At 31.3% G+C, this 25,074-nt stretch overlaps 1 protein-coding gene and 2 long non-coding RNA genes across 23 annotated transcripts; 1 reads left to right on the forward strand and 2 right to left on the reverse strand.

Annotated features, from left to right (window-relative positions):
• Positions 1-8,090: 8,090 nt before the first annotated feature.
• On the reverse strand, positions 8,091-12,028 carry LOC145167678 (uncharacterized). Of its 13 annotated transcripts, none has more exons than XR_013741331.1 (6): positions 11,740-12,026; positions 10,221-11,623; positions 9,968-10,080; positions 9,751-9,843; positions 8,813-9,100; positions 8,091-8,307 (listed from the first exon to the last, which is right to left on the reverse strand). It is a non-coding gene; the product is annotated as an uncharacterized LOC145167678 (long non-coding RNA). The 13 variants fall into 13 exon arrangements; XR_013741339.1 differs by lacking the exon at positions 8,091-8,307 and having other exon boundaries at positions 8,379-9,100; positions 10,221-11,498; positions 11,569-11,620; positions 11,740-12,028; XR_013741341.1 differs by lacking the exon at positions 8,091-8,307 and having other exon boundaries at positions 8,379-9,100; positions 10,221-11,404; positions 11,569-11,623; positions 11,740-12,028.
• A 1,950-nt stretch (positions 12,029-13,978) lies between these two features.
• On the reverse strand, positions 13,979-20,715 carry LOC145167679 (uncharacterized). Of its 9 annotated transcripts, XR_013741349.1 has the most exons (8): positions 20,189-20,715; positions 20,051-20,098; positions 19,835-19,935; positions 17,558-17,613; positions 14,898-15,105; positions 14,732-14,812; positions 14,391-14,465; positions 13,979-14,300 (listed from the first exon to the last, which is right to left on the reverse strand). It is a non-coding gene; the product is annotated as an uncharacterized LOC145167679 (long non-coding RNA). The 9 variants fall into 9 exon arrangements; XR_013741351.1 differs by lacking the exon at positions 17,558-17,613 and having other exon boundaries at positions 14,898-15,030; XR_013741348.1 differs by lacking the exon at positions 17,558-17,613.
• Positions 20,716-21,030: 315 nt separating this feature from the next.
• Positions 21,031-25,067, forward strand: LOC145164966 (uncharacterized). The gene is made up of 7 exons (XM_079083609.1): positions 21,031-21,171; positions 21,263-21,322; positions 21,640-21,715; positions 22,816-22,869; positions 22,986-23,820; positions 23,929-24,104; positions 24,208-25,067. Exons 1-7 carry the CDS (start codon positions 21,031-21,033, stop codon positions 25,065-25,067), a joined length of 2,202 nt encoding a protein of 733 aa, XP_078939735.1.
• Positions 25,068-25,074: the final 7 nt, after the last annotated feature.

The following is a 25,074-nucleotide window of genomic DNA, read 5'->3' on the forward strand; positions in this document are numbered from 1 at the left end:
GCCCAGAACGAAGAACAGTCACGACATGATTTGGGTGGTCGTGGATCGATTCACTAAGAGTGCACACTTCATATCAGCCAATGAGAGATGGTCTATGGATAAGCTTGCAAATGCTTATGTGAAGGAAGTTGTAATACTTCACAGTGTTCCTCTAACAATTGTATCAGATCGTGATAGTCGTTTCACGTCAAGGTTTTGGAGAAGTCTACAAGAGGAATTCGGTACAAAATTGTGTTTAAGTGCAGCTTACCATCCGCAGACTGATGGTCAGAGCGAAAGAACGAGTCAACCACTAGAAGATATGCTAAGAGCATGTACCCTGGATTTCCAAGGTAACTGGGATGAACACTTACCTCTAGTAGAGTTTTCCTATAATAACAGTTTCCACTCAAGCATCAAGATGGCACCAAATCTGACTTCGTATGAGGAAGTTAACTTCGTATGAGAAAGTTATGATTTTTCTATATTTCGGATCGGCAGTGCACAGCTCGAAGTTCGAATACTAGATCGAGCGACTTTTGGCTAACACAACCTAAACGAGAATCGAAGATCTCGTTAATAGTAGCATAACGGTAAAAAGACATACGAAAACGGACATCAGATGAAGAAGTTTTGGATTTTTAACGGACTAATCCTATCCCGGACTGTTGAAAATATAACTTTAAAAATATAGTCAAAATTAGCCGACGGGGTCTAAACGAAAGTTGGAGAGTACGGTCCCGCCTACGTGTGGATATAAAGAACGTCGAAAACAGAGCTCGTATATGAAAGTTACGAATTTTAGAAGTTGAGTATGCTATTTGCGAAGCTGTTGCAAAGTGTGATGACGTGGCCGAATCAAGATCATCCCTTGCTCCCCACGGTTCTCGCTTCGGATGGTGACACCTGGTGCGAGGGTTACGCCCAACGTAATCCGAGAACGCCCAACGTAACCAAAGGATGCCTTGCATGCACAGTACGCCCCGCGTCGGAAGAAGTTACGCCCAGCGAACTCGTTTCCTCGGTCCAGGAGAAGCCACGTCGCACCAAGCCATTTCGGAAGCGTGTTGTACGATTCGAGCATTACGCCCAACGTAGAGCTTCGGTACGCCCATCGTAGTTGCGAGGCTCCGCCTATAAAAGGGCTGTGAGGACAACCTCTTCTCTTCACGAATTTACCTTCTACTTTCTCTTTCTACACTCTCTCTCTAGCCCCTAAACCCTCCCAAACCCTAGGGAACCCCCCTAGCACAAGAAGGAAGCCCCGGAGCTCACGAACGCTCCGAGAAAAAGAGATTTTCGGCTCGGAATCGCTGCTCCAGCGAAGCTCGGTTTTTAATAAAAACCCGTTGTAAGTGAGATACGCCTACCATACTTTAAATATAGCTTATATATAAATATAATATAGTTATTATGAACCTATAAATAAGATTTATCAGTGATTCAAATTCGTTATATTGATTGAACTACTTACGGGAGAGGTGTCTAGAATGGTTACGTTGGGTTTAATTGTTGGATTTCAAAAAAGATATATGCCGAAATGGTCCTGCCTCCCAAGTGTCCTGCCTGGCTGATCCTTATTTGATAGATCATGAAGTAGACTTTGAGTTAATGATGAATCTAGACTAATTATTTGTTGCAATGAATATTAGACTAAAATATAGTGGTAATGATACTAGGTTTCGTCGAAAGAAAATAAATTAATAGAAGCGATGCGCTGTCTGACTTCAGAATCACCACCTTAACAATTGAGTGCATAGTTACTTTCATCTTACACATAGATATGAAGTATTTTATATAAATTACGTGCTATGTGTGCATATTGTTTGAGTACTTGCTGTCTATGCTGGATGAAAGACTTTGTACATGTTTTAAATGATTTAAACTATATATGTATTTTATATTTACAAAATGTGTTGGGTAAAACATGGGAAGATGTAATAGTTGGGTGTGATGAAATAAAATGATGAGAGGCCTCGATGTTGATGATGTTTCCAATCATCTAGCGGAGTATAGATGACGACCACATACTTTTCTAGACAGTCCAGTGGAACGCTAGCAGGCTTGCAACCTGTAGGTGTTTGGGAACGATGTGTTCATCGGTGTACTCCATCCCCCTCATGGTTGCCTTTAGGACATTTATTGCTGAGGAACCCCCTTAGAATTAATGTCCACCCCGATGATCATCCTTAGGCTAGGTCCCTTATGATAGGTGTTTAGGGACGTAAAGTGAGGATAACGGGAACGGGTAATCGGGTTATTGTTGGTTGATGAAATTAATAAACTTATTTATTGTGGGTTGAAAACCCTATCTGCTCACCAGGCTCCCAATCCTGACCCACTCAGTTTCTTGTATTACAGGTAGTAGCACTCGAGCATAGATGTGATGTTTTGGATGATGGATTGCGGATTTTAGGCATGTAGATATGAATCAATGTTGTAAGTCTTATATTGTACTGTTTATGCTTTTGATATGTATCGAACATGACATCCCGAGGTTTTTAATGAAATACATTTCTTCGGAAATGCTTTGATAAATCTTTATCATATTTTATTTTGGCAACAAATTCCGCAACACTTTTATTTAAAATGTTACTATGATTTTCAAACAAAGCATAAACAAAATCGGTCTTTTCTGGCCGTGAAAATGGGGATGTCACAGTATATGTTTGTTTATCATGCATCGTTTATTGATTAAGCTTGGAAATGGAACTTGGTTTATGACGATTATTCTCTTTAATCACTAATTGTTGAAGATGTTGCTTGGTTTGGTGTCTTCATAGAAATGTAGGGGTAGTGAGGGGATAAGGAATAGGAATTAATGGCAAATCAGCCATTTAAATGGATTCAACAGGTTGATTGTATGGATGTGGAGGTTATTAATATTAGGAATGACCAAGAAAAGAATGTTCATATGTTTCTTACTGTCTTGGACTAATCCGTATTTCACGGTATCTTTTCTTTCTTTTATATGAAGAATCTAAATATACATCATCCATCTAATTGGAACATTTTATTTATTAAAATTAAAAGATGTTTGATTCCTATTTTTCAAATACATTTATCTTATTTGTTAGCATTAGTGTTTGCAACCTGTGAAAATGCTATGTACATTGACAGGGTTTACATTTTCCACATTTTGTTAAGGATTTTGTATCCATTTTTTGTGAGTTATATGGATTTTGTACATCCCACTTCTATTCTAATAATGCTTTTGTGTGTTCTATATTCCGTTTCGAACTACTGTTAAGGGATCCTACTGAGTGATATTTTGGTCAAGTTAAGTTCAAAACCTATTATATTCAATCTTTTTCTATTATGGATTAATTTGTCATTTCATGAATTACTTATTTTCCCTCAGGGAAAGAAGGATAATCACAAATTTTTGCATCAGGTTTGTATTCACTTCTTCACCATTAAAATGGTTACATATTTTTAGCTCTACCTGCAACTTACTAATTTCACCTTTAACTTTTTTCTTTCCAAAAATAATAGGCATCACAAAGGATCAGATATATGACTTTTATTAACCAAAATTTTTTACAAGTTCTTTCATCTTTTTTTTTAAGAAATGAGTAAATGTTGACATCTTCAAGAACTATTGAAGTTTAAAAAATGTTTAAATGTTTCTCCTTTTTGAAATTAAATAATAATCATTGCTATCCTATTTTTGACTCTTTCAGGTTTGACTGATTCGATACTTTCACATGGCTTAGTCCTTATGTTGCTCTTTTCTTTTTTAATTAAAGTTTACAATTTTTTTTGCTCAAGAAAATTTTATTTTATATAAATTAGATTGCAGATCTTAACCAACTGCTCTCACTTCGAGTATTAACATATGAAAAAAGAGTCACCAACTTCCACCAAGTGATATAAATTCTACAATTGACACGAAAAAAAATTGAAATCCTTCAAAGGTAATGACCTTTTCTGCTTTTGATTTGTAAATATTGTTGGTTACGATCTTTTTGACATTGTTTACAAATTTGCAGATATCTGCAATGGTTGATTGAAGAACAAGGCTCTGATCATCCTCAGTTTATACAACATATGCTCTTTTACTCACAAACTCAACACTTGAAAGTTACGAAACAAAAATTCCATCTGAATAGATTAGTAATTTGGAGCCTTTTTTTTGAAAGAGCCAAAGCTCAGCAAACAGTAATTTGGAGCCTTGAAATGGAAAGTAATCAGTATTGCAAAATCATGTGAGAGAGAGCCTAGAAATCTTCTCACAGTGTTCAGATTTGTATGACCCTGCATCATTGTACACACTCGATGATCAAAACAATATATAAATACATGCCTTCGAACCCCCACAAAGAGGGGGAATCTTCCCTAGTTCACATTATAATGAAAGTAAGATGTAATAACTGATTGACATTACATTAAAGTACAATTAAATTTATTTTAATGTTATATGTAATTAGAATAAAAGTTAAAAAGTAATAACCGATATTAAAATCAAAGAAAATGATATACTTAACATTAAAATTAAAGTAAAATATTGTAATTAATGTTAGTATTCGAAAGAACCAACTTTCTAATGTGCATAATTTGAAAGTAAAATGCTATATAATAAGCAATGATTTACATGTAAAATGCTATATCATGGAAAATGAATGGAAAATGCTAATTATTGCATTCAAATCTGATCATGGTGAAAGATAAGAATGATATGAACCACCATGAGAGAATTTAATTTTTATATGAAGGGGTTAAAATCTATTGGACCCATCGTGAATGCAAAGATTTCTATGGTTTCGTATCATTGCAGCATCGGTAGGTCCAAGTGAACCGATTAATTTTTCAAATTTATTGAATGTGCAATGCTATATTTGGGTAGTTTTTTTAAACAACGTATAGTGTCATAGTTGTTTAGTGTTATAAAAAATTTAGTTCAAATGCTATAATTGGCTAGCTTTATTCAAAAAAAAATTCTCAAAGTATAATGCTATGATAGGTTAGTTTCTAAAAAAACTCAAAAGTGTTACCTCTTCAAGAGAGATATTGGAACTATGTCTCCAGGGGCGGAACACAAATACACAAACCAGGGGGGCCGAAATTGAGACTTATTATGGTGTCGCAATCCTACTCGTTTTTCTTAAACAATCTACACAACAACAAAATAGAAAATAATATATCCATTCCCACATCAAAAATAATGACTTGTTTTAATAATAATATATTAAAAAATAGAATTTTGTTAAAATTGAATAATACATTATAATTTACAGTGGTACATTTTGTAGTTTTTCTATTACATTTATATAAATATTAATCCTTCAAGGAGTAAAGGACAATGAAAAGACACTAGAGCCATAACAACATAGGTAATGTGATATGATACGTATTACCTTTAACTAAGAAGAAAACACAAAGGGAAATTTGAAAAATAGAAATTTACTTGAAATCAGTCTAGGGCCAAAACAAGAATACGGAGACGATGGTTGAAGCAGAGAACCGCAGTCCAAGCAGAGAGCGGCGGCTGATCTGGACTCTACGGGAATCCGATGATAGAAACTCAACTAGATCCGGAGGAAACGACGAGATAAGTGACAAATAGGAGAGCCACATTGGCGACAATTCAATGTCTTTTGCTTCGTGTGTGTAAATCTGAAACGAGGATTTATGACAATTGGTTTTGTCATCAAGATTTTTAAATCTCTTTTTCTTGGATTTAGTTCTCATCATAATTGTTGATTTGGATATTTAAAATTTTTTAAACTTTCTTTCCTTCCATTTGATTAAAGGATTTCAAATATTTTAAAATCTTGATTGATTTTTTTGTCCTAATTTCCCTCGATTACTTTGAGAAATGTCATCTTTTTTCTTCAATTCTTCCATAAAAATCTAATATAAAAATTTGGTTGCAATCGATTCATGATTTTCATAGACTCTATCGTTTTAACGAATTTGTTCCTAGCATTAACTCAACCAAAAAAGCAACAAAACACAGTCTTCTTCGTCAACAACCTTCACATGTAAGTTGTTTATTTCTTATTCTACCATTTTTATTCATATACCTTATAGCTTAGAAGACAAAAAAGCTGGGGGGCCATGGCCTCCCCTGGCCCCTTAGTAGTTCCGCCACTGGCAACGGCGATGTTCTTAGCGGAAGGAAGATCATCAAAGACGTTTCAAAGCCTTTAAGCAGTTATATCCTCTTGATACACGATATACCTTAATGTTTTCGTTGTAGTTTGATGAAATTTACGTTGACCCTTAGCATAAAACAATGCATCCAACACTGAGAATTAATAGAGCCAATTAGAATATTGTTGCTATGGAATTTAGGAATTGTAAGAAGAATTAAAGAAAATGGAGATGATCAACAACTCATTTCCAGATAAGCAACAAGTGACGAACATCAACAACCGATTTCTAGAAAATTTGTTCCAAAATCAAACTCCTTATGACATATTAAGCCACCCACAACAAATGATTAACATATTAAGGACATAAAACTATGTTCAATCGATTTTATAAGCGCATAGTTGAGTGAAATTTGAAATAACAATCAAGAACACAAAGAACTTAAGAGATGAAAAACCTAAAATCATTGATAAAGAACAAGTTCGATCCAGAACCGTTTTGCAAGTTCGTTATTACGGGTAATTCCTACAAAATGATAATTAGATAATAAGTTCGATCGATTGACAGTTGACACCACCACCATCCAACCCTCACCTTCTCCTATTTTCTCCCCAGCCTCCACTGCCTTCATTGGAAAAACACCACCACCACGAACTCCAAGGATCATTCCATTTTAGGAGATCTGAAACAAATGAACATCATTTTTGTTTATGTGGATCGAAAAAACACCACCACCGTCTTTGTTCATACTCTCATTTAAATAACGGTTAGGGCAAGTTACATAAATGGTCCATCTAGTTTAGGGAATTAATCACATAATATAAAAAAATGAAAAAGAAAAAAAGAGAGGGTACAAATGTCGGAAAAACCATCCCTATAATATCCAAATAACACACACAAAGTTTGTGCATTTTATTGAAACTGCAATTATACATGCCTATTATGTCATAACTCAGAGACCATTTTTGTAATTTTCTTTAAAATCAATCTATTAATTTCAGACTATTACAAAAAAAAAAATAATAAAAAAAAAAATAAATGACTTTGGGGCTCACCCCTCTACTTGTTAGATTCATCCGTGTTTGTTACTTGACGTTGTATATTTATCCATATTGATGAAAAGTACAAGTTAATTGCGAATATATATATATATATATATATATATATATATATATATATATATATATATATACTAGTCGTTTACCCGCGCAAAGCAACGGCGACGAATAGTTTCATTTGGCATTTAGTTCTATTCGGAAACATGTTATATTTATAGGAAGACTCATATTGTTACCATCGGTTTTACAACGATGAATAGTTGTAACCCTTGAAATTTGAAATATGTACTTCTGCCTGTATGTTCGTATTATAACATACATCTACAATCCAAAACTATAAATATTTATTCAGAATTTATCATCTCTTTTATAATATTTTGAAAAAACAACATATTATATATTTAGACCATAAAATTCAAATAGAATCACGTTTTTATATCAACATGTCCTAAATCTGCATGCATGGTGTACATCATCATTAAGAACTCTATGATCATTCTCTTTAATAGAATTTGAATACAAATAGTTATAGTTTATTGACAATAAGTTAATTGTGTTGTATCCAAGTATTGCTTTAAGTTTGTACAAATTTTTATTTAAAATCAGAGCAAAAAAAAATCGATTAATTTTGTTTTTTAAAAAGGAAAACAAATTTGGGAATCCCACAAAGCCATCACTAACCAATTTTAATTTCTTTAATACTTCACAGAAAAAATCACCGAACCTTTTGTATTTTTCGAATTTAACAACATATCTTTTTGCTTTAATAAAACTACAAGCCTATCAACTATTTTGACCAATTTTACCGTCACTTTCTCCCATTAATATAATATATTATTTTTTAGCTATAGTTAGGTTAATTTTTTGACACCAAGAAATAACAATTAGATGAAAAATATGATAAAAACGTTTGATTTAATACCGACCATTTATCCTTAATAATACAATACAACTCCGTTAGGCATAAAATAAACTTTTCTATTAAAACCTTTATTTAAGTTACCTAACATAACAATGCTAAAATTCTGCAAATGCAATTAATTTCTTAATTTTTCACATTTTACATTTCAAACACATCTACATACAATTTGGGTGCAACTTGTGTCTGTAAGTAGCCAATAACTTTTCATAGGAGTATCAGATGAAGTTATTAAGAGCACGACGGAGAAAAATTCTGCAAATGCAATGAATGTGATTATGATGACAATAGCTTTAGTACAAATCGTGAATAGAACTTGCAAACCATTAGGTAAAAACTAATAACATATCATGTTCTATAGATAAATTACAATTACAACTACAAAGTAAATTGAAACAAAAGATCATTCTAATCCCTCTAAAATAAATATGGACCATCTAATATCTCTATTTATCTAATGTTCGTAACCTGATCCTCTCATGTTGCAATTATAATAACCCCCGTTCACATACACATTTTAGTTTGCTTAATAAAAATAATCATACCTTAACTTAATACCTCAAAATCCATTTCAAAAACAGCCAAAAAATGGAATAAAGGCTCATAAGTTGACACATGATAGTATCCAAAGAGTAAATTGAGATAAAGAATAAATTTAAAAAGCAGGGTAGTATCCAAAGTAAGAAAACTTTATTCCAACAAATGGCTTTGAGTCCTAAATAATCATGAATTCATGATATAGACACTTGTAACTCATTACCTTCCCAATGATATCTTTAATAGCGGATTCCTAGTTCGCAATCTTATTACTTCAATTTAAATCATCATCTGAATCAGGATCATTGGGTGTAACAACCAAAAATCCAAAATCGTGATAATTTGCTGACTTTCAGTCCTAAAGAATCATGATAAATCATCTTCTTCTTGATGATTTTTTAGCCTAATTTGCAAGCAAAAGCATGTAACAGACCTGTTGAAGTTGTCAGATCAGATTTGCTGAGCTGTTGGATTGGATTATACAACAACAAACTCTACAAATAATATAAACCTGAAATCAAAAGAACAAAAAATAAAAAATCACATCATATGAAACAATTAGTCATTAAAAGTACAGATAATTGATTGGAAGACCTCACTTCTAGCAATTTTAGGAACACATGATCGATAGAAAGCAAAGTTGAATTGACACAATCTTGAGAATTTTAAAACTTCATCCTTTAATGTTATAGTTGATTATGATACCCTTTTGAAATGAAAGAGAGATGTTGTCATCCCAATTTTGCTCTAAATGTGAATTCAGTATGTTTCATATTGAATTCATTATGTTTCATCAACTTCATATTAGTAATTATGACCGTATTCATATGTCATTTGGAAAAGTTGAAATAATGTTATCTATAATCAAGGCATACTTAATATGCTTGTTATTTTTGCAACATTATCAGGACCTTTACATTGCAAGAAGCGAACATGGAACAAAAAAAAAAAAGGCATGGTTAGAATATTAGGAACACCCATTACTAAAACATAAAATAAAAAAAATAAAAAAATTATTCTCAATTGCAAACACAATGCTACTAAAAGATATTGTGGCAAGCAAGTTCACAGAGCACTAAATAAAAACAAAGACAATTAGAAGCTATGAAACTTGTGAATATAAACAAATAGAACATACAATACGTTCAAGCAATTTAGTACCTGAATATACTTCTGAATAAAAGGATAAAAGTTCAATATATTCAATTGTGAAGTCCAACAATACAACCAACAACTTTCACAATCTTCATTTATCTGCAATAAGAATTTAATACAAAACATTAAACATGTAGGTATAGAGATGCTTACTGATGCAACTTGAGAGGAGAGAAAATGGTGCAACAAATCCCAGTCACATTAAGTGTGATTTAGACCCAACCTCCCATTTGTAGCCTCACTTAGAATAAACGTAGCATGGCATTATTCAGTGCTTGGACAGACTCACATTAGGGATCTGCAATAGAAAACCCAGATCTCCTTCTTCAAAGTTTACTGATTTCGAGGAAAGAAAGAATGGTATTAATAAAAGCAACAAAAAACAAAATAAAAAAATTTCATAAATCGGTAACATTGTGTTAGGATTTATAGATATAATCGAGATTTAAATGTAAAATGATTATGTAAAAGCTTACCTGCTTCGGGTTCTGATGATCAATGGGGGTTCAGGCCGCCAATTCAGGGTTATGTCACCGGTGAACCATAGTCAACAGATTTTGAACCCTCCATGAGAGTTCAGTTCGAAATCCTTTCAATTGTAATGTATTTTTTTTATAAATTCAAACAAAAGATAATAATAAAGCATGCATATGAACTATAAAAGTTTGGTACCTTAGGTTATATCTTCAAAGTCACACCAAAGTCTAAATAAAATCGAAGTAAAAAGGTGAGGTTTTTGACCTTTTACGACCCAAAACACCATGTCGATGTGAAACAATATAAGTGTAGGGCAAAAAATATACCTAAGGTTTTGAATGAAAAACAAAATATAAGCACTCCTACAGAAAAATATGAAAAAAAAATAAACTCATTTATTCAAATCTCCTAAAAGAAAATCTTGAAAGATAAAATCAAATCATATACAACCAAAGATAACTTGCTTGGAACCTTCAGCCTTTGAAAAAACAATGGAAAATGATAATGAAAATAAAAAATTAGTTGTATTGAGTGTAAATGAGAAATACATGAGACTTTAAGTGTTCCTTGTGATTGTAGATGCACAATTGGGTTCCTGTCTTTTTCTTCTAAACCTTAACCAAAACTGATCAATCGAGAATCCTAAATGTATGCGTATTCTGGATTGCAAAAAATTGAAACTGAAACAGATTTCCATTAAGGGATGGTAAATAAAAAAAAAACAAAAAATGAAGTATCAATTTTGAATCGTATTGTAGTTGGTCTTCAGACCATAGAAATGCCAGAGCGGCTAGGGTTTCTCATATCTCATTTGTGTTTGAATACATGATTAATTAAAAGGTGAAGATTGATTCAATAAAGGATTAACGGAGGTGGACATGATGTAGTTTTAAAACAGAGTAAAAAGAACCATAAACAAACATAGATTTTTTGCATTATAAAATCCAAAATTTACCTTTCATGTTAGAACGGGGAATGGTGTATTGTTTCGGATGAGAGTTCATATCTACGAATTTGGAATAGATGAGACGGAGCCACGACTCCAACTTGGGCTGTCCCTCGAGTTTCAAGCATCTTCATAAGAAATAAGATTATTAGGGTTTAAGTGTGCGTGTGTGAGAGGGAAAGAAAAAGAGATGAAGGATGTGAGACTGATGTGCCTTTTGAACTTGGTGTGGTGTAGCTACGATTTCAAGAGAGCGGTGAAGAACCCATATGAGAATGAAGAGAGGAAAAGAGATGCATTTTGGTTGCAGGGAGGAGGAGAATCAATTTAGCTTAACAATTCGACATCATCAGATATGTTTGTAGAGATAGAGAGAGACAGTTCGAGAAGATGATTCTTACCAACATCGTATCTTCCAAGAACTCATTCCTCTTCAAAGTTATTCATCCGCTACTACTGCAACAAAAATTCAAAATTTTAAAAATCAACTCAGTAAGATCTGGTTCAGGTGTAGGTGTAGAGAGACAATCAAGATTAAAATGTAAAAAGTATATATAAATTAAAGAAATAACCGATGAAAAGTGTGTGTTTATCTGTGACAGCAGTTCTAGTGGCGGTCGACAGAGGTGATAGCTTCGGGAGTTCCGACAAAGACGATGGAACAAATGCTTGAGTGGGTCGTGGAGGACGTTAATGGAGAAGACGAAGGTGGGGGGAGGCGACATCAATTATGCTAAAGATAAACGGTGGTCATGAATAGTGAATGGTCTTAAGGTTTTTTTTACTGAGAGAGGAAGAAAACTCATTTAGTAGAAAGAGAAACGGGATGAATCCTGCGAAGGAGGATAAGAACGGATATAGGGGAAAGGGCCCAAGAACCGAAAGATTTTTGCCGGGATCTTAGGTTCTTCACAACTCACATCAGGACTAACTTGGTCAAACGTGGTAGAGACAAAAAGTTTATATGCATTGGTTAATTGTACTTCGTTTTTCATTTTTTGTACGATTTAAAATATATTATTATTTTATTTATGACTACTTGTATCATTAGTTTAATAATTTGAACGTCTTAAAAAAATAATATTATTATAATAAATCTATTTATAGAAATAGTGAGATTTCTTTTATAAGGTGGAGTATATATATATATATATATATATATATATATATATATATATATATATATATATATATATATATAGAAGGTGAGGTTCAATAGAGAACCATAATTAACCAAGGAACCAATCGTGAGCGTTGGAAATCATAACGATCAACGGCCAAGGAAATAGATGTACACTTTTACATTGGACGCACACACACCGGATTATACCAAAAAATCCACCCTTTAAAAAAAACTCACCACTTTTTTTCGTTTAAAATTTTTTTTAGGCCATGTTTTTTATCCAAAAAAAAAACCGAATATACCGTTGTTCACGATTTTTCATTCTCTTTCCATAGAGATTCATGATGATATATAAAAAACGAACTTTTTTTTTCGAAAAAAACTCATTTCATTTTCTTTTATGAAAAAATTTAAGGTTTATTTTTTATAGAAAAAAAATTAATAAATATATCAAAATTCATATTTTTTTGTACTTTTTAAACATAGATTCATATTCAAGTTAAAAAAAAAAAAAAAAAACTTTATTTCAGTTTAGATTCACATTGTGAACCTGTTCAGATTCATATTGTAAACCTATTCAGATTCACATTATGAACCTCCTTAGATTCACAGTCTGCATAATAAGAAGTCAGATTTACAGTGTGAATCTAAACTGATCGAAGTTTTTTCACATTGTGAATGTTAAAATTTGAAATATTTACAGTTTAGATTCACAGTGTGAATCTACACTGATCGAGGTTTTTTTTTTAACCTTCTCAGATTCACAGTGTGTATAATAGTAATTCAGATTCACAATGTGAATCTGAACTGTTCGAGATTTTTCATATTGTGAATGTTAAAAATTGAAATATTTACAGTTTAGACAGTGTGAATCTGTACTGTTCGAGGTTTTTTTTTTTTTTTAGTCGGTGTTGATGTTTATTAATAGAGTACAAAAAATTAATATTTTTGGTATAATTAGTTTTTCTTTGATAAAAATAAACTTAAATATTGAAAAAACTAAGAAAATTAAGTGGGTTTTTTTCGAAAAAAAAAAGTTCGTTTTTTATATACCATCATGGATCTCTATAGAAAGAGGACGAAAAATCGTGAACAACGGTATATTCGATTTTTTTTTTCGATAAACAACTTGGCCTAAAAAAAAATTTAAATGAAAAAAAGGAAGTGGATTTTGTTATAATCCGGTACATGTGCGTCCATTATAAAAATTTACAACCCTTCCTTTTGTCGTTGATCGCTTTAAATTCTGATGCTTTTGATTAGTTCCTTGGTTCCTTGATTAATAATGGTTCTCTATATATATATACCTTAATAAGCATTTACCACATTTTGCTGAATTTTAAGAGGTACAAGGCTTATTTCATTATTTACAACAGTTTAATGCATTACATATTAAGTAAACTTTATCTGGTCTTGAAAAAGTCAAGAACGTACTTTATCAACTTCAAATTTGAACTGGTGGTTAACTTAGTCCCCTCAAAATCCCTATATTTCTCCCTTTAACTTTATCAACTTCAAATTTGAATAATTGTTACGCCATTATCTGCACCTATATCGCCAACAATACCACCTCTTAATCCTAAATCTCATCGTCATATAGAACCCATCTCATAAATCAGCCACTATCAAAATTCCATTGGACGTTTCAGTGGCCAAAATTGAAGAAATCGACACAACCATCAAAAACAGAGGAAAAACATATTCAAGTAATTCTATTCAATGGTGCATGAGTGTGTGTTTCTGTTTACATCTACAATAAGCAACGATACCCAAAATTTATCTCAAGATTATTTAATGTTGTGTGTGTATGTGTGTTTTTTTGGTGTTTACAGGTACCGAAACTACTGAAAGGTGTATATATATATATATATATATATATACATGTATATATGTAAAAAAAACAATGCATACATAACCGAAATCACTTTAACTCTCTCTTTGATGGTGTGTTTTAATGGAGTGTATGTGTGTTTATAGGTCCCGAAGCAGCCAACAATCCAACTGAAGTTCCTGCAAACAGAAAGATATATCTGGTCCAAATTAGTTTTAGTAGCAGAATTATTATAATTTATAAACCACAAATTTACCCACATCACATACCGTGACATATTTACCACTTCCACCACATTGAGTGCAAGTCACCTGGATTCTGAATGGACCAGTTTGACTGATTGTCTGCAAAACCACATAACATGTTAGCCACCTGGATATTTATCTATTTTAATAAAAAAAAATAGCATGATATTTATAATTTATAACCACCATGCCTACTCATTTACACCTCCTACATGTCTCTGGCTTTGTTAGCAGGGTGAACATCCAACAGACTTCATATCCCCATATACTACAGGTACATGGAATTCACCCACCTCATAGGACTAGAAAAGTAAAGCAATGGACATTAATTTTAATGATGATGAAGTATATGGTTGTTTTTTCACCTTGTTGAACTTCTTTTCCCTTAGCAAATCCTTCATAAGTGTGTATTGTAGGTTACCACTTACCACATCTGGATTTGCACCCTTCAGGAGCAATTTAGATTAAAATTAGCTTAAAAAGCTTCAATTTAAGATTGTATCATGAGTTTTAATACAAAAAAGGACTTACGCTTTCGTTTGTTTTTCATCTTTGATAGATTTTGCAGCATCTATAATGGTAGTAGATGTAATTGTATGTGATATATGTGGAGATATAGGCTATGAGCATTTACTTGCTATATGTAGTAGATGCATGGATGGCGCTGAACACACATATTGTATGAAGAACATTATAGATGAAGTACCAAAACACGATTGGTTATGCGAAGAGTGCAAATCTGTTGAGGTTTATGACAAAGGTACAAATAAAGATGACAAACAAACAGAAATTCCAAAATTACCCCTACAACAGGAAATCAATATACATGCAAATGATAAAGTTATGAATGAAGAAGATTGCATGCAAGAAAAAAATTCCAAATATACCCCTGGAACAACTAGAAATTATGTATGCAAATGAGAAAGGTATGAACGAAGAGATGAAGTGGTGGATGAGTTTTGGCCATTGGAAGATCGTTGATGTCAATGGCTTTCTCTTGGGTGAACATAAGAAATTAGATGAAGACCTTTACAATAGTATAGAATAATATAAATTAGAAACATAGTTTGGTTAACTTATTGTAGCATCCTACTTTATTATGGTTGGTTATTTTAAAATATTGAATATGGACCAGTTTCTGTGTGAATATAATTTAAGAAGTTTTGTGTGAAATCCTTCTAAAGTTTGTGGGAAACTTGAATCTGAGTAAAAGGAATGAAAATGTATTACTGTTCTGTTCAGATAGTGCCAAATACTACAAATCGCCGTCTCAAAACTATTCATCCACAAGAATGATTATAATACAGCAGTAATACAGTCACACAAGCTAAAGACTACACAAAAAAGACATACACAAATTGTTAATTAATAACACAAAAAAGTATTACAATAATCTAGACAAAATAGGCAATAATAATGTGTTATTAAACAAAACATAATAGACTTATAAGATCACAAGATTGACAAAAAATAAAAATCAATATATTTAAAAAAAAATTATACAGACAGGACATCTGTGATAATTTAAGAATAATTAAAAAGTCAGTCATTACAATTTATGCACAATTTATTATCAACATTAAATTTAACAAAAAACAGACAAATCAATTATAGAGCAATACTTCATAAAAGTAATAGAACAATGGCACTTATAGGGACCATTTATGTTTATTTTTTTTTTCAGTTTATTACCTTTGTCAAATATAGCATGTTACAGGTATTTTTATTCTACATGAATTAAAATAATGATATATTACACAATTTTTTAAACTTTGAAAAAACATGGACGTTTTCTGTAAACGATCAGATTATAAAAACAATCAGATAAGCATTTTTGTGGTGCTAATTACCTTTCTACCCTTTTTCTTAAAGTACCTGATAAATTGCTCAATTTTGCTATCTGTCTTAAGAAAAACAAAAATATGTTGTGTTGTGCCAAATATCAAGTAGATTGGACTTTGGACAAGTTTGTAAGCGCATATCATATGTATATTGTTTAACACCAAATAGTTGAGTGAGGCTATTTTGGGTATTTGTAGTTTGCTTTATTTTGGGTGAAATTACATTTTGGATTTTTTTAAGAGCAATTTGAATATAAATGTGTATATACTCTGAAATTGTTATTGCTTTATGATGTACTTTTTAAAAGTCGAACATTTTTAAGGTTTATCTTCAAAATATTAATATTATAAAATATTTTCTATATATTCCGTTTTTCCCTGTGGATTATATATATCTGGTACTTTAAGAAAAAGGGCAGATCAGATTATAAAAACAATCAGATAAGCATGTAAATTATGTATTTTCAAAATTTATAATAAAAACAATCAGATAAACAACAAATATTCTATCTTATCTTATCTAAAAAATCAAATAAACTGTGTGATCTTATTTATCTCTACAAAATAATTTCAAATTTTAAAAATCAAAATTTAAATAGTGGATATATATTATCCCTTTGTAAAATTATATATATATATATATATATATATATATATATATATATATATATATATATATAGACTACAATGACCCACCAAAATCCAAACATCTTATTCACGTCTGATATTGCAACAATCGTATAGTATGTTCATTTTTTGATTTATTGTTTTGTCTTTTGATTTTGTTTTATGCTCTTGATTGTGGTTTACTAATCTTTATCTTGCTTGACAGCCATCATGAAGACACTTAACAAATGTAACAAGAAGGAAGAACATGAAATTGAGGAAAAAATACAAGGTTGTCTCCTTGAAAAACAAAGAAAACGTCAAAGAGCACTTCAAAACTAGAAATGGGACCAGGTGATTGATGTTGTAAGTTCCGAGAATGAAGGGTTGACACCTTCTGCTGTGGACACATCAGATACAGCAGACTCGACAGTTACAAAAAGAAACAAAATACCCAGATTGACTGTTCAGACCCGAAACCGGTTTTTTAGAGTCGGTGACGATTTACCTTATGTCGGGTTAGTTATTATTTCATGCAATATTAATTTTTTTGTCATATTTTCAAAAAACTTAATCTGTTTTTTAATTTTATTTATGACTTCTAATGAAGTTATTTAATATTTTGGTTTATTTTTACTACTTTATTCAAAGTACTTATTAAACACTACATTTATTTTTTTGTAACATCTAGGTGTCTATTTATTACATTTGAAATTGTTATTTGCAGAGTAGAGTTGCAGTTACATGTAGGTGTGACCCAGCCACAACCGGTTGCAGATAGTGATGAGGATTGGGATAACCTGTTTAAAGAATATTTATATTAGCATGTTTAATCGTAATGTCTAATAATAAAAATGAATTTGAATTCATTTTTATGTTGGTATTGAACGAGCCTAGGAATAAATATATTTAGTTAGTATTTTTTTTTAGTATTTCTAATGAGTCTTGGTTTTAGCAATATGGTATGTTTATGGTTTTAGGTACTTGGATATTGGAATTTTTAGTAGTTTTTATTGATTATTATTGAATTTTTATTGACATTGTTTTTATTGATTATTATTGAATTCTGTTTTCAAATTTATACATGTTATCGTAAGTATCTATACAAAGTAACTATAAATTTTGAAAATGATGTTCAATTAATTCATAATATAGCATCCTACTTTCATAAATAATTATTATTTTACAAAATGAACATATTAAACATTCATAATCAAAACTCATGTAACAAATTGAAATTTTCATTTGCAAAGAAACACAACAAATATAAATCATTTTTCTTATCTTGAACAAGTGCAATACAAAAATTATAAAACATCGCAAAAACAATTAAGATAACGAGGGAGAAAAAGAGACACGTTAAGATAAATAACTTTAAAATATAAAAAAGGATTATAAAATATAAAGAAAATAGATTTATGCAAATCTGATTTATTAAAAGATAAATAATGGAAAATATGATATTTACTTTCATAAATTTAAGTAAGTTGCTATTTCTTAATTTTAACTAAAAGGAAGTATGTATTTTCTTGTGATCATTCATATATTTTTTTATTCGATTATTTGGACAACCATTACATAGATATATATTTTCATTACAACATGTTAGTTTCAGTTTTTCCAAAGTACAATGCTCTTACAGGAAAAATTAAATTATAATACTATAATTTAAAATTTTATTTTTTAGATTTACAAATATGTATTTATTAAATTATAAATTTTGAAAATCAAAAATTTTAAAATGGATATGACAAAAGAAAATATATGAATTTTAAAAAATTTACATTATCCTAATTACAAATTTAAAAAACATATCCTAAACTTTCTACATTATCTATCCTAACTAAATAAATGTTGGATATGTTTCATTGACGTTTTCTTATCCCTCCAAATTAATATATATATATATATATATATATATATATATATATATATATATATATATATATATATATATATAGAGAGAGAGAGAGAGAGAGAGATTATATTGCGCCATTTTGAAGTCTCATCACATTCTCATTCGTCTGCTGTTCCTGCAAAATGTATGATTTTCTTATGGTTTTTGTTTATAAGTTCTTATTTATTGGTTTAAAGTGTTATAAAAATTAAAAGTGCATATTTCTTCATTCTTCAGCTGCAATCAAGAGTTTTTCCCTTTATTAATCAAAGTCAACCATGTATGTCTTTCATGTTTTTAAGCCTTCTGTTTTTGTAATTTGCTAAATTAAGTAGTATGCATCATATTAAAATTAAACATATAAATGTACATTGTTGCTTTGGATTGGAAATAAACATATATTGTTCTTTTGAGTTAAAAATAACATAACACACTTAAAAGATGAAGGTTAGAAACAAAACATTAGGTGCATGAGACTCTTTTTATCATCGTGTAAAAATATACACACTTCTGATTAGATTATAATTTTTTTGATTTAAATTGTTTAAAAATATTTCAATCTTTATTGCGCATAAATACTTTAATTTTGATAATAGAAATTTTGAAATACAAATTTTCTATATTTTTGTATATTACAACATACTTTTAATAGTTACTATCACTTTTTTTAAAACTAATTAGATTACATAGTAAATCAAATTCTTTAATTCAATTGTTTTCGAAAAACAATCAATTTATTTGGCTGAACTTAATCAATTACTTATTTGATAGTCGGTGAGTTACAGATAAATGAGTATTTAGTGAAGAGTTTAAGGGTTTATGATTTAGTGCTTTCGGCTTATGCATCTGACTTTAAAAATACGATCCAAAAAAACGGACCTAACAATGTATTCTTATAACTCATCCTATAATATTGACCTACAAACCCCATTTATTGGTGTGTATATTTTATTTTGTTATTATTTATTGACCACTGAATATACTATTAGAGTAATACATATGATCCCTTGTTTTAATAAATACCATCAATGTCAAATTTAATTTCTATAAAGTTTGTTCAACACCACCATTAGATTCTGCCAGCATCCAAACACACCCCAAAAGGAAGAGAGTAAAAGTAATACCTGAGGCCAAATTGGTTCATAACTTGGAGGTTCATCCTGATCAATCCTATCAGGAAACTCTCCCCATACACGCCATTGAACTATTAATCTAGAATCCTAACCTAAATCTCATTAACAACAATCTTATGGTCAAAATCTAAGCATAACACTCAGAAACATAGGAATCAGAATGTAACCACGATTAAGTAAAAAAACAGACAAATAAGAAGAGCTTACACAAAGTCAGGGTGTGTGGAGACATTGGGAACGGGATCCGACCGTTTTCTGCAAATTAAGAAGTTCAGAGGTATTCAGATATGAAAAGCCACAAAAGTAACTACAGAAAGTCGATAAAACACCAACTCATTACGTTACCTGAAGAAGATTTTGGCGGTACAATGCAAGATAGTTGATTATACTGTGGTTGTTGCTGTTGATGATGATGATGAAGCTAAGCGACACTGCTTTTGATCCTTGAGCCTAAATTTTTTTCATTTGGGTTTCTTTCTTTGTCTGGTCAACTCGGCATCTGTGGAGCTTGAGGCGCTTTGAGTTAGGGCACCAAAACGAGTTAAGGATTGACCCTTTCGTCATTTATACTAACGGATATGTGGTCACACTACATCGGGAGTTTGGTAACGGAGTCTAACTGTTGGAAAATTGACTGAATAAGAGGCAGGAGATCAGATTGGGAGTTTAGATCTAGACGGTAGCGACTCACGCCTTCGACGAGTAACCATCTGCCAGATACGAGGGAACAATGGCGCCTAGGGTTTAGATAAATGTGTGCGAGAAGAATCGATTCGAACATGGTCTTCCCTTCTCCACCGTGAACTGGTAAAGTGGTAATAGAGGGTTTGTGGAGAGCGAATGACGACTGTAAGGATTGAATCGGATTTTTAGGGTTTGGATAGAAGATATGACCATGATATAAGAATACCCTCTATTATTATTAAAAATTAATTAAAATATATATTAAGGGATACACACCGCACATTCGTATTCTATGATATGAATTTTTTTATTCTTATATTAGATGAAATATAATAATGTTTATTTCAAATAAACATAAAAATAATTTAGGAATATAATAATAAAATTGAAGTTTTTTTAATTATTACATAAAAAGAATAATTTATAAAAATGTTTATATGGTTAAAATAAATTATACAAAACAATACATATTTGTATTTCATACTAACATGAATATTTTAGTAATGGATGGTCATACTATTGTTCGAGATTTTTCTTCATTACGACACGTTCACGTATGGTGGAACATACTAGCTGTTCGAGTTTTGTTTATGTGGGACGACGTTGAACATGAGAGAATTCTTATTTGGTTGATTGATCGCAACGTAAGTATTACTACATTAAAATTAATATGTCATTATTTTATTTAATGGTCTATTTATTATTACCTTATTGTTATTAAATTACATATCTCAGAGAGACAAAATGATCGCAATTGTCCCACGGGTTTTGAGGTCAATTTTGAACATCAATTTGGTTGGACGCGTTATCTCCTTAAATCATTTCCGAATGGATCATTTTTTCGAAGACCACCCAAGATATCAACATTATAAAATTTTCTTTGGTGAGTGGGCTATATTGATAAAGAGTAACACAATTTTTACTCTCTTGGGAAATGATATCGGCAATTCATTTCCAATTTATCCATTGTGTTCTTCTATCACAAGCCTCACAAGAGATTTTAGTCATCGAAGAATGTTGATAGGTACATTTATATATTTGATTATATATATTTTGTTTTTTAATATATTTCATACGACAAATTAAATAATACTAAATTTGGTGTATTGTAGATGTCGTTGGAAAAATCGTATGAGGAAGACGAATGCACTCATTCTATGCATTTGAACTATTTATCCAAAATGAGATGTAAGATTATATATAGATGTAAATATATAAAAATATTAATAGTATGCTAATATAATGTATTTTATATAAATGTATTAACCAATTATTATTATTATTATTATTATTATTATTATTATTATTATGTGTTTTAACAAAATTTTGTTTGAATGAATAGGGGGCATACAATAAAGTTGATGTTCAACCACGTACCAATGAGCCTTGTGATACAAGTGTATCTTGCAATTGTTAATTAATCAATAATTTATGTGTCTAGGGTCAAGTTGGTCCACCAAAATTTGTGTAAGTTAACTATGGGCAACTTTATATATAGTTCCATTATCTTTAAATAAATTATTTCAGTAGACCTTATTAACTATGTAATAGATGTCCATACATATAATATTTTGGTTTCAACTGCATTAACCGATGTGACGTTAGATCCAAGAATGCCGGAAGCTGATAGGATTCGAATGAGAGATAGTGAAAATATTTAATTTTTCCATGGTTATTTGTGTGCGTCGTACATGGTAGTTATTTGTTTTTTAGGGATTTAAGATTTATATTTGTTTTTGTAGTTTTTTTGGTATTTATTTGTTTGCGGATTTTGTGATATGGATTTTTGGTACGTTTTAAGTTTATAAATTTTAGTTTCTTTGTTTGACAAATGTTTGTTATATTATTTTATTTTGTTATTTCTTTTTATAGGATATTGATATTGTTGTATATTAATTAAAAGAAATATTCTACCAGATAGATTTTACAAATATTATATAAATAAAATTCAATCAAAATGAATGTATCCAATTATTGAAAAAAAAGCTATTGAAACCTGAAAGAACGATACACTGAAAAAAACTATTCAAAATTCAAAATATAAGTTGACACGGTAAGTCAATACCCAAAAACCATTAAAACATTACTTCCGAGTCTTGAAAACAAAAACTATATAATTTAATGTAAGGATCAATCTCACATATAAATAATTAGTTCAACCCAATCAATTCTCGATTAATATATAAGTATTTTATAAAAAAATCGTTTTTTATTGCAATTTGTTATGAAACTAATACTATTATATATTATTATTGTTTACGTTTTTACAATTGTAATGGTGATTGTAGACAAGGAAAATAGGCCTAATGATGCTATCCAAGTTGATTTAAATGCACAAAAAGGTATGTTTCAGATGTGCAACAATATTATTACATTATCTTCACGCATAATTCATCCAAAACAACATATTGCAGAAAAAGGAAAGCATATAATAAGACATATTATGAACGACAAAAAGAGAAGAACAAAATGAGACGAATAGCTAATGGTGAAGTAAGTAGCCAAAACGTGACACATACGACGAATGTGTATGTAGTACAAAGGACCCTAACTGATATTACAAATACAACCCCTACAAGTGTATTAGATGAAGCTCAAAGGAAGTCGATTCGGAACAGAAATGACTATCAAAGACGCAAGGAACGAAACTCAATGCGAACATCTATTCGAACTATTCCGGACGATCCATATAACTTTGTTTATGATGGTGTCCCTAAAAAACATCGTGTGTTGAAGGTGCAGAAAGCATGTGTTCATTGTGGAGCAAAACGATTGCAATTTGAATTCCCTACCTTTTGTTGCATGGATGGTAAGACAAAATTGGCACATTCTTCTATTCCCGATGAATTACTCGATCTCTTCACATCTAGAAACGAATTAGGCAAGACCTTTAGACAAAAGATACGTGCATACAACTCAAACTTTTCATTCGCATCAATGGGTGTCGATGTTGATAAAACAATGACCGACATGACATCTGGAGTATACACTTTTTGTGTGAATGGAGGAATGTATCATAGAATCGATCAGTTAATCCCAATGGATGGAATACCTCGATACGTACAGTTGTATTTTTATGATGCTGATTATGAGATGTCAAATAGACTACAATGGAAGAATATTGACAAACGAATTGCTGAAAAATTGATTCGTATTCTTACTACAAACCCATACGTGCAAGTATTTCGAAGACTTGGTGATCTAGGGCCGCTTGATAATTACAGAGTCACGTTGAATGCGTCAGTAGAACTTGACCAGAGGGTATACAACCGACCGACCACATCCGAGGTACCGTAATATTATGTTTGCTAATTATAATATAAATATATCATGTATGACATAAAATGTGTGCATATTACACACCATGTTTAATCAATTTATTTCTATGATAAAAACATTAGGTCGCTGGTATTTGGGTTGAAGGTAATGAAAACATTAGGTCGTGTATGGCAGATCCGACAAACCAAAAACAATTCAATCTTATTGGAGTCGGGATGGCATTCTAATATGTCAAGACAAGGAATTCCCATCAATAATATTATTACTGACGATGATCACATCGGGGATGATTTAGAAGGTACACATATCATAACTTTGTAAATCTTATTTAAAGTAACAAACATTACATTTTGTACATGTCATTAATTATTTTTTTTATTCACGACATCAACATTGTGTAGACTCTAATACAAAAAGAGGGCGGAATATTGTATCTATGCGAGAGTACTACTGCTATAAGTTTCAAATCCGGTCAAATTATAATGTAATTTTGATGGGAGGGAGATTACTACAGCAGATTGTAGTAGATATCTACATCAAGCTTGAGACTTCACGTTTGGATTTTTGTACAAAAAACCAGTCCAAAATAAGAGCAGATTTATACCAAGGTGTTGTGGACTGTGTTAATGCCGGTGAGGTTCGATCAAATATGATAGGGCAGCGTGTTGTGTTGCCTGCAAGTTTCATCGGAGGCCCCCGTGACATGCGGCGAAGATTTCTTGACGCCATGACTTTAGTTCAAGATGACGGGAAGCCTGACATCTTCCTTACAATGACATGCAATCCAAACTGGCCGGAAATAAAAAATGAGCTACTCCCTTGGCAGACGTCTCAAGATCGACCAGACCTTGTGTCAAGAGTTTTTCGTGCTAAGTTAGAGGATCTTAAGAAACAACTCTTCACAAATCACGTCCTCGGCGTGGTGGGTTCATACGTTTATGTCATTGAGTTTCAAAAACGTGGTTTTCCGCATGCACATTTCCTCCTGATAATGAAACCTCCATACAAGCTTACTAACGCTGACCATTACGACAAAATAGTATATGCTGAAATTCCAGACCCAAAAAAATATCCTGAAATGCACGAATTAGTCGTCTCACACATGATCCATGGTCCTTGCGGTGGCTTAAACTCTGACTATCCTTGTATGAATAATGAGCAAAAGAAATGTCGTTTTAGATACCCTCGACAATTCAATGAAACCACGTTACAAGGAAAGGACTCATATCCTGTTTACCGAAGGAGAGATAATGGTATATAGGTGGACG

Source organism: Lactuca virosa, chromosome 3, assembly GCF_052849685.1.
Source record: "Lactuca virosa cultivar CGN04683 chromosome 3, Lactuca_virosa_CGN04683_v6, whole genome shotgun sequence".
In the NCBI taxonomy this organism is placed as follows: domain Eukaryota; kingdom Viridiplantae; phylum Streptophyta; class Magnoliopsida; order Asterales; family Asteraceae; genus Lactuca; species Lactuca virosa.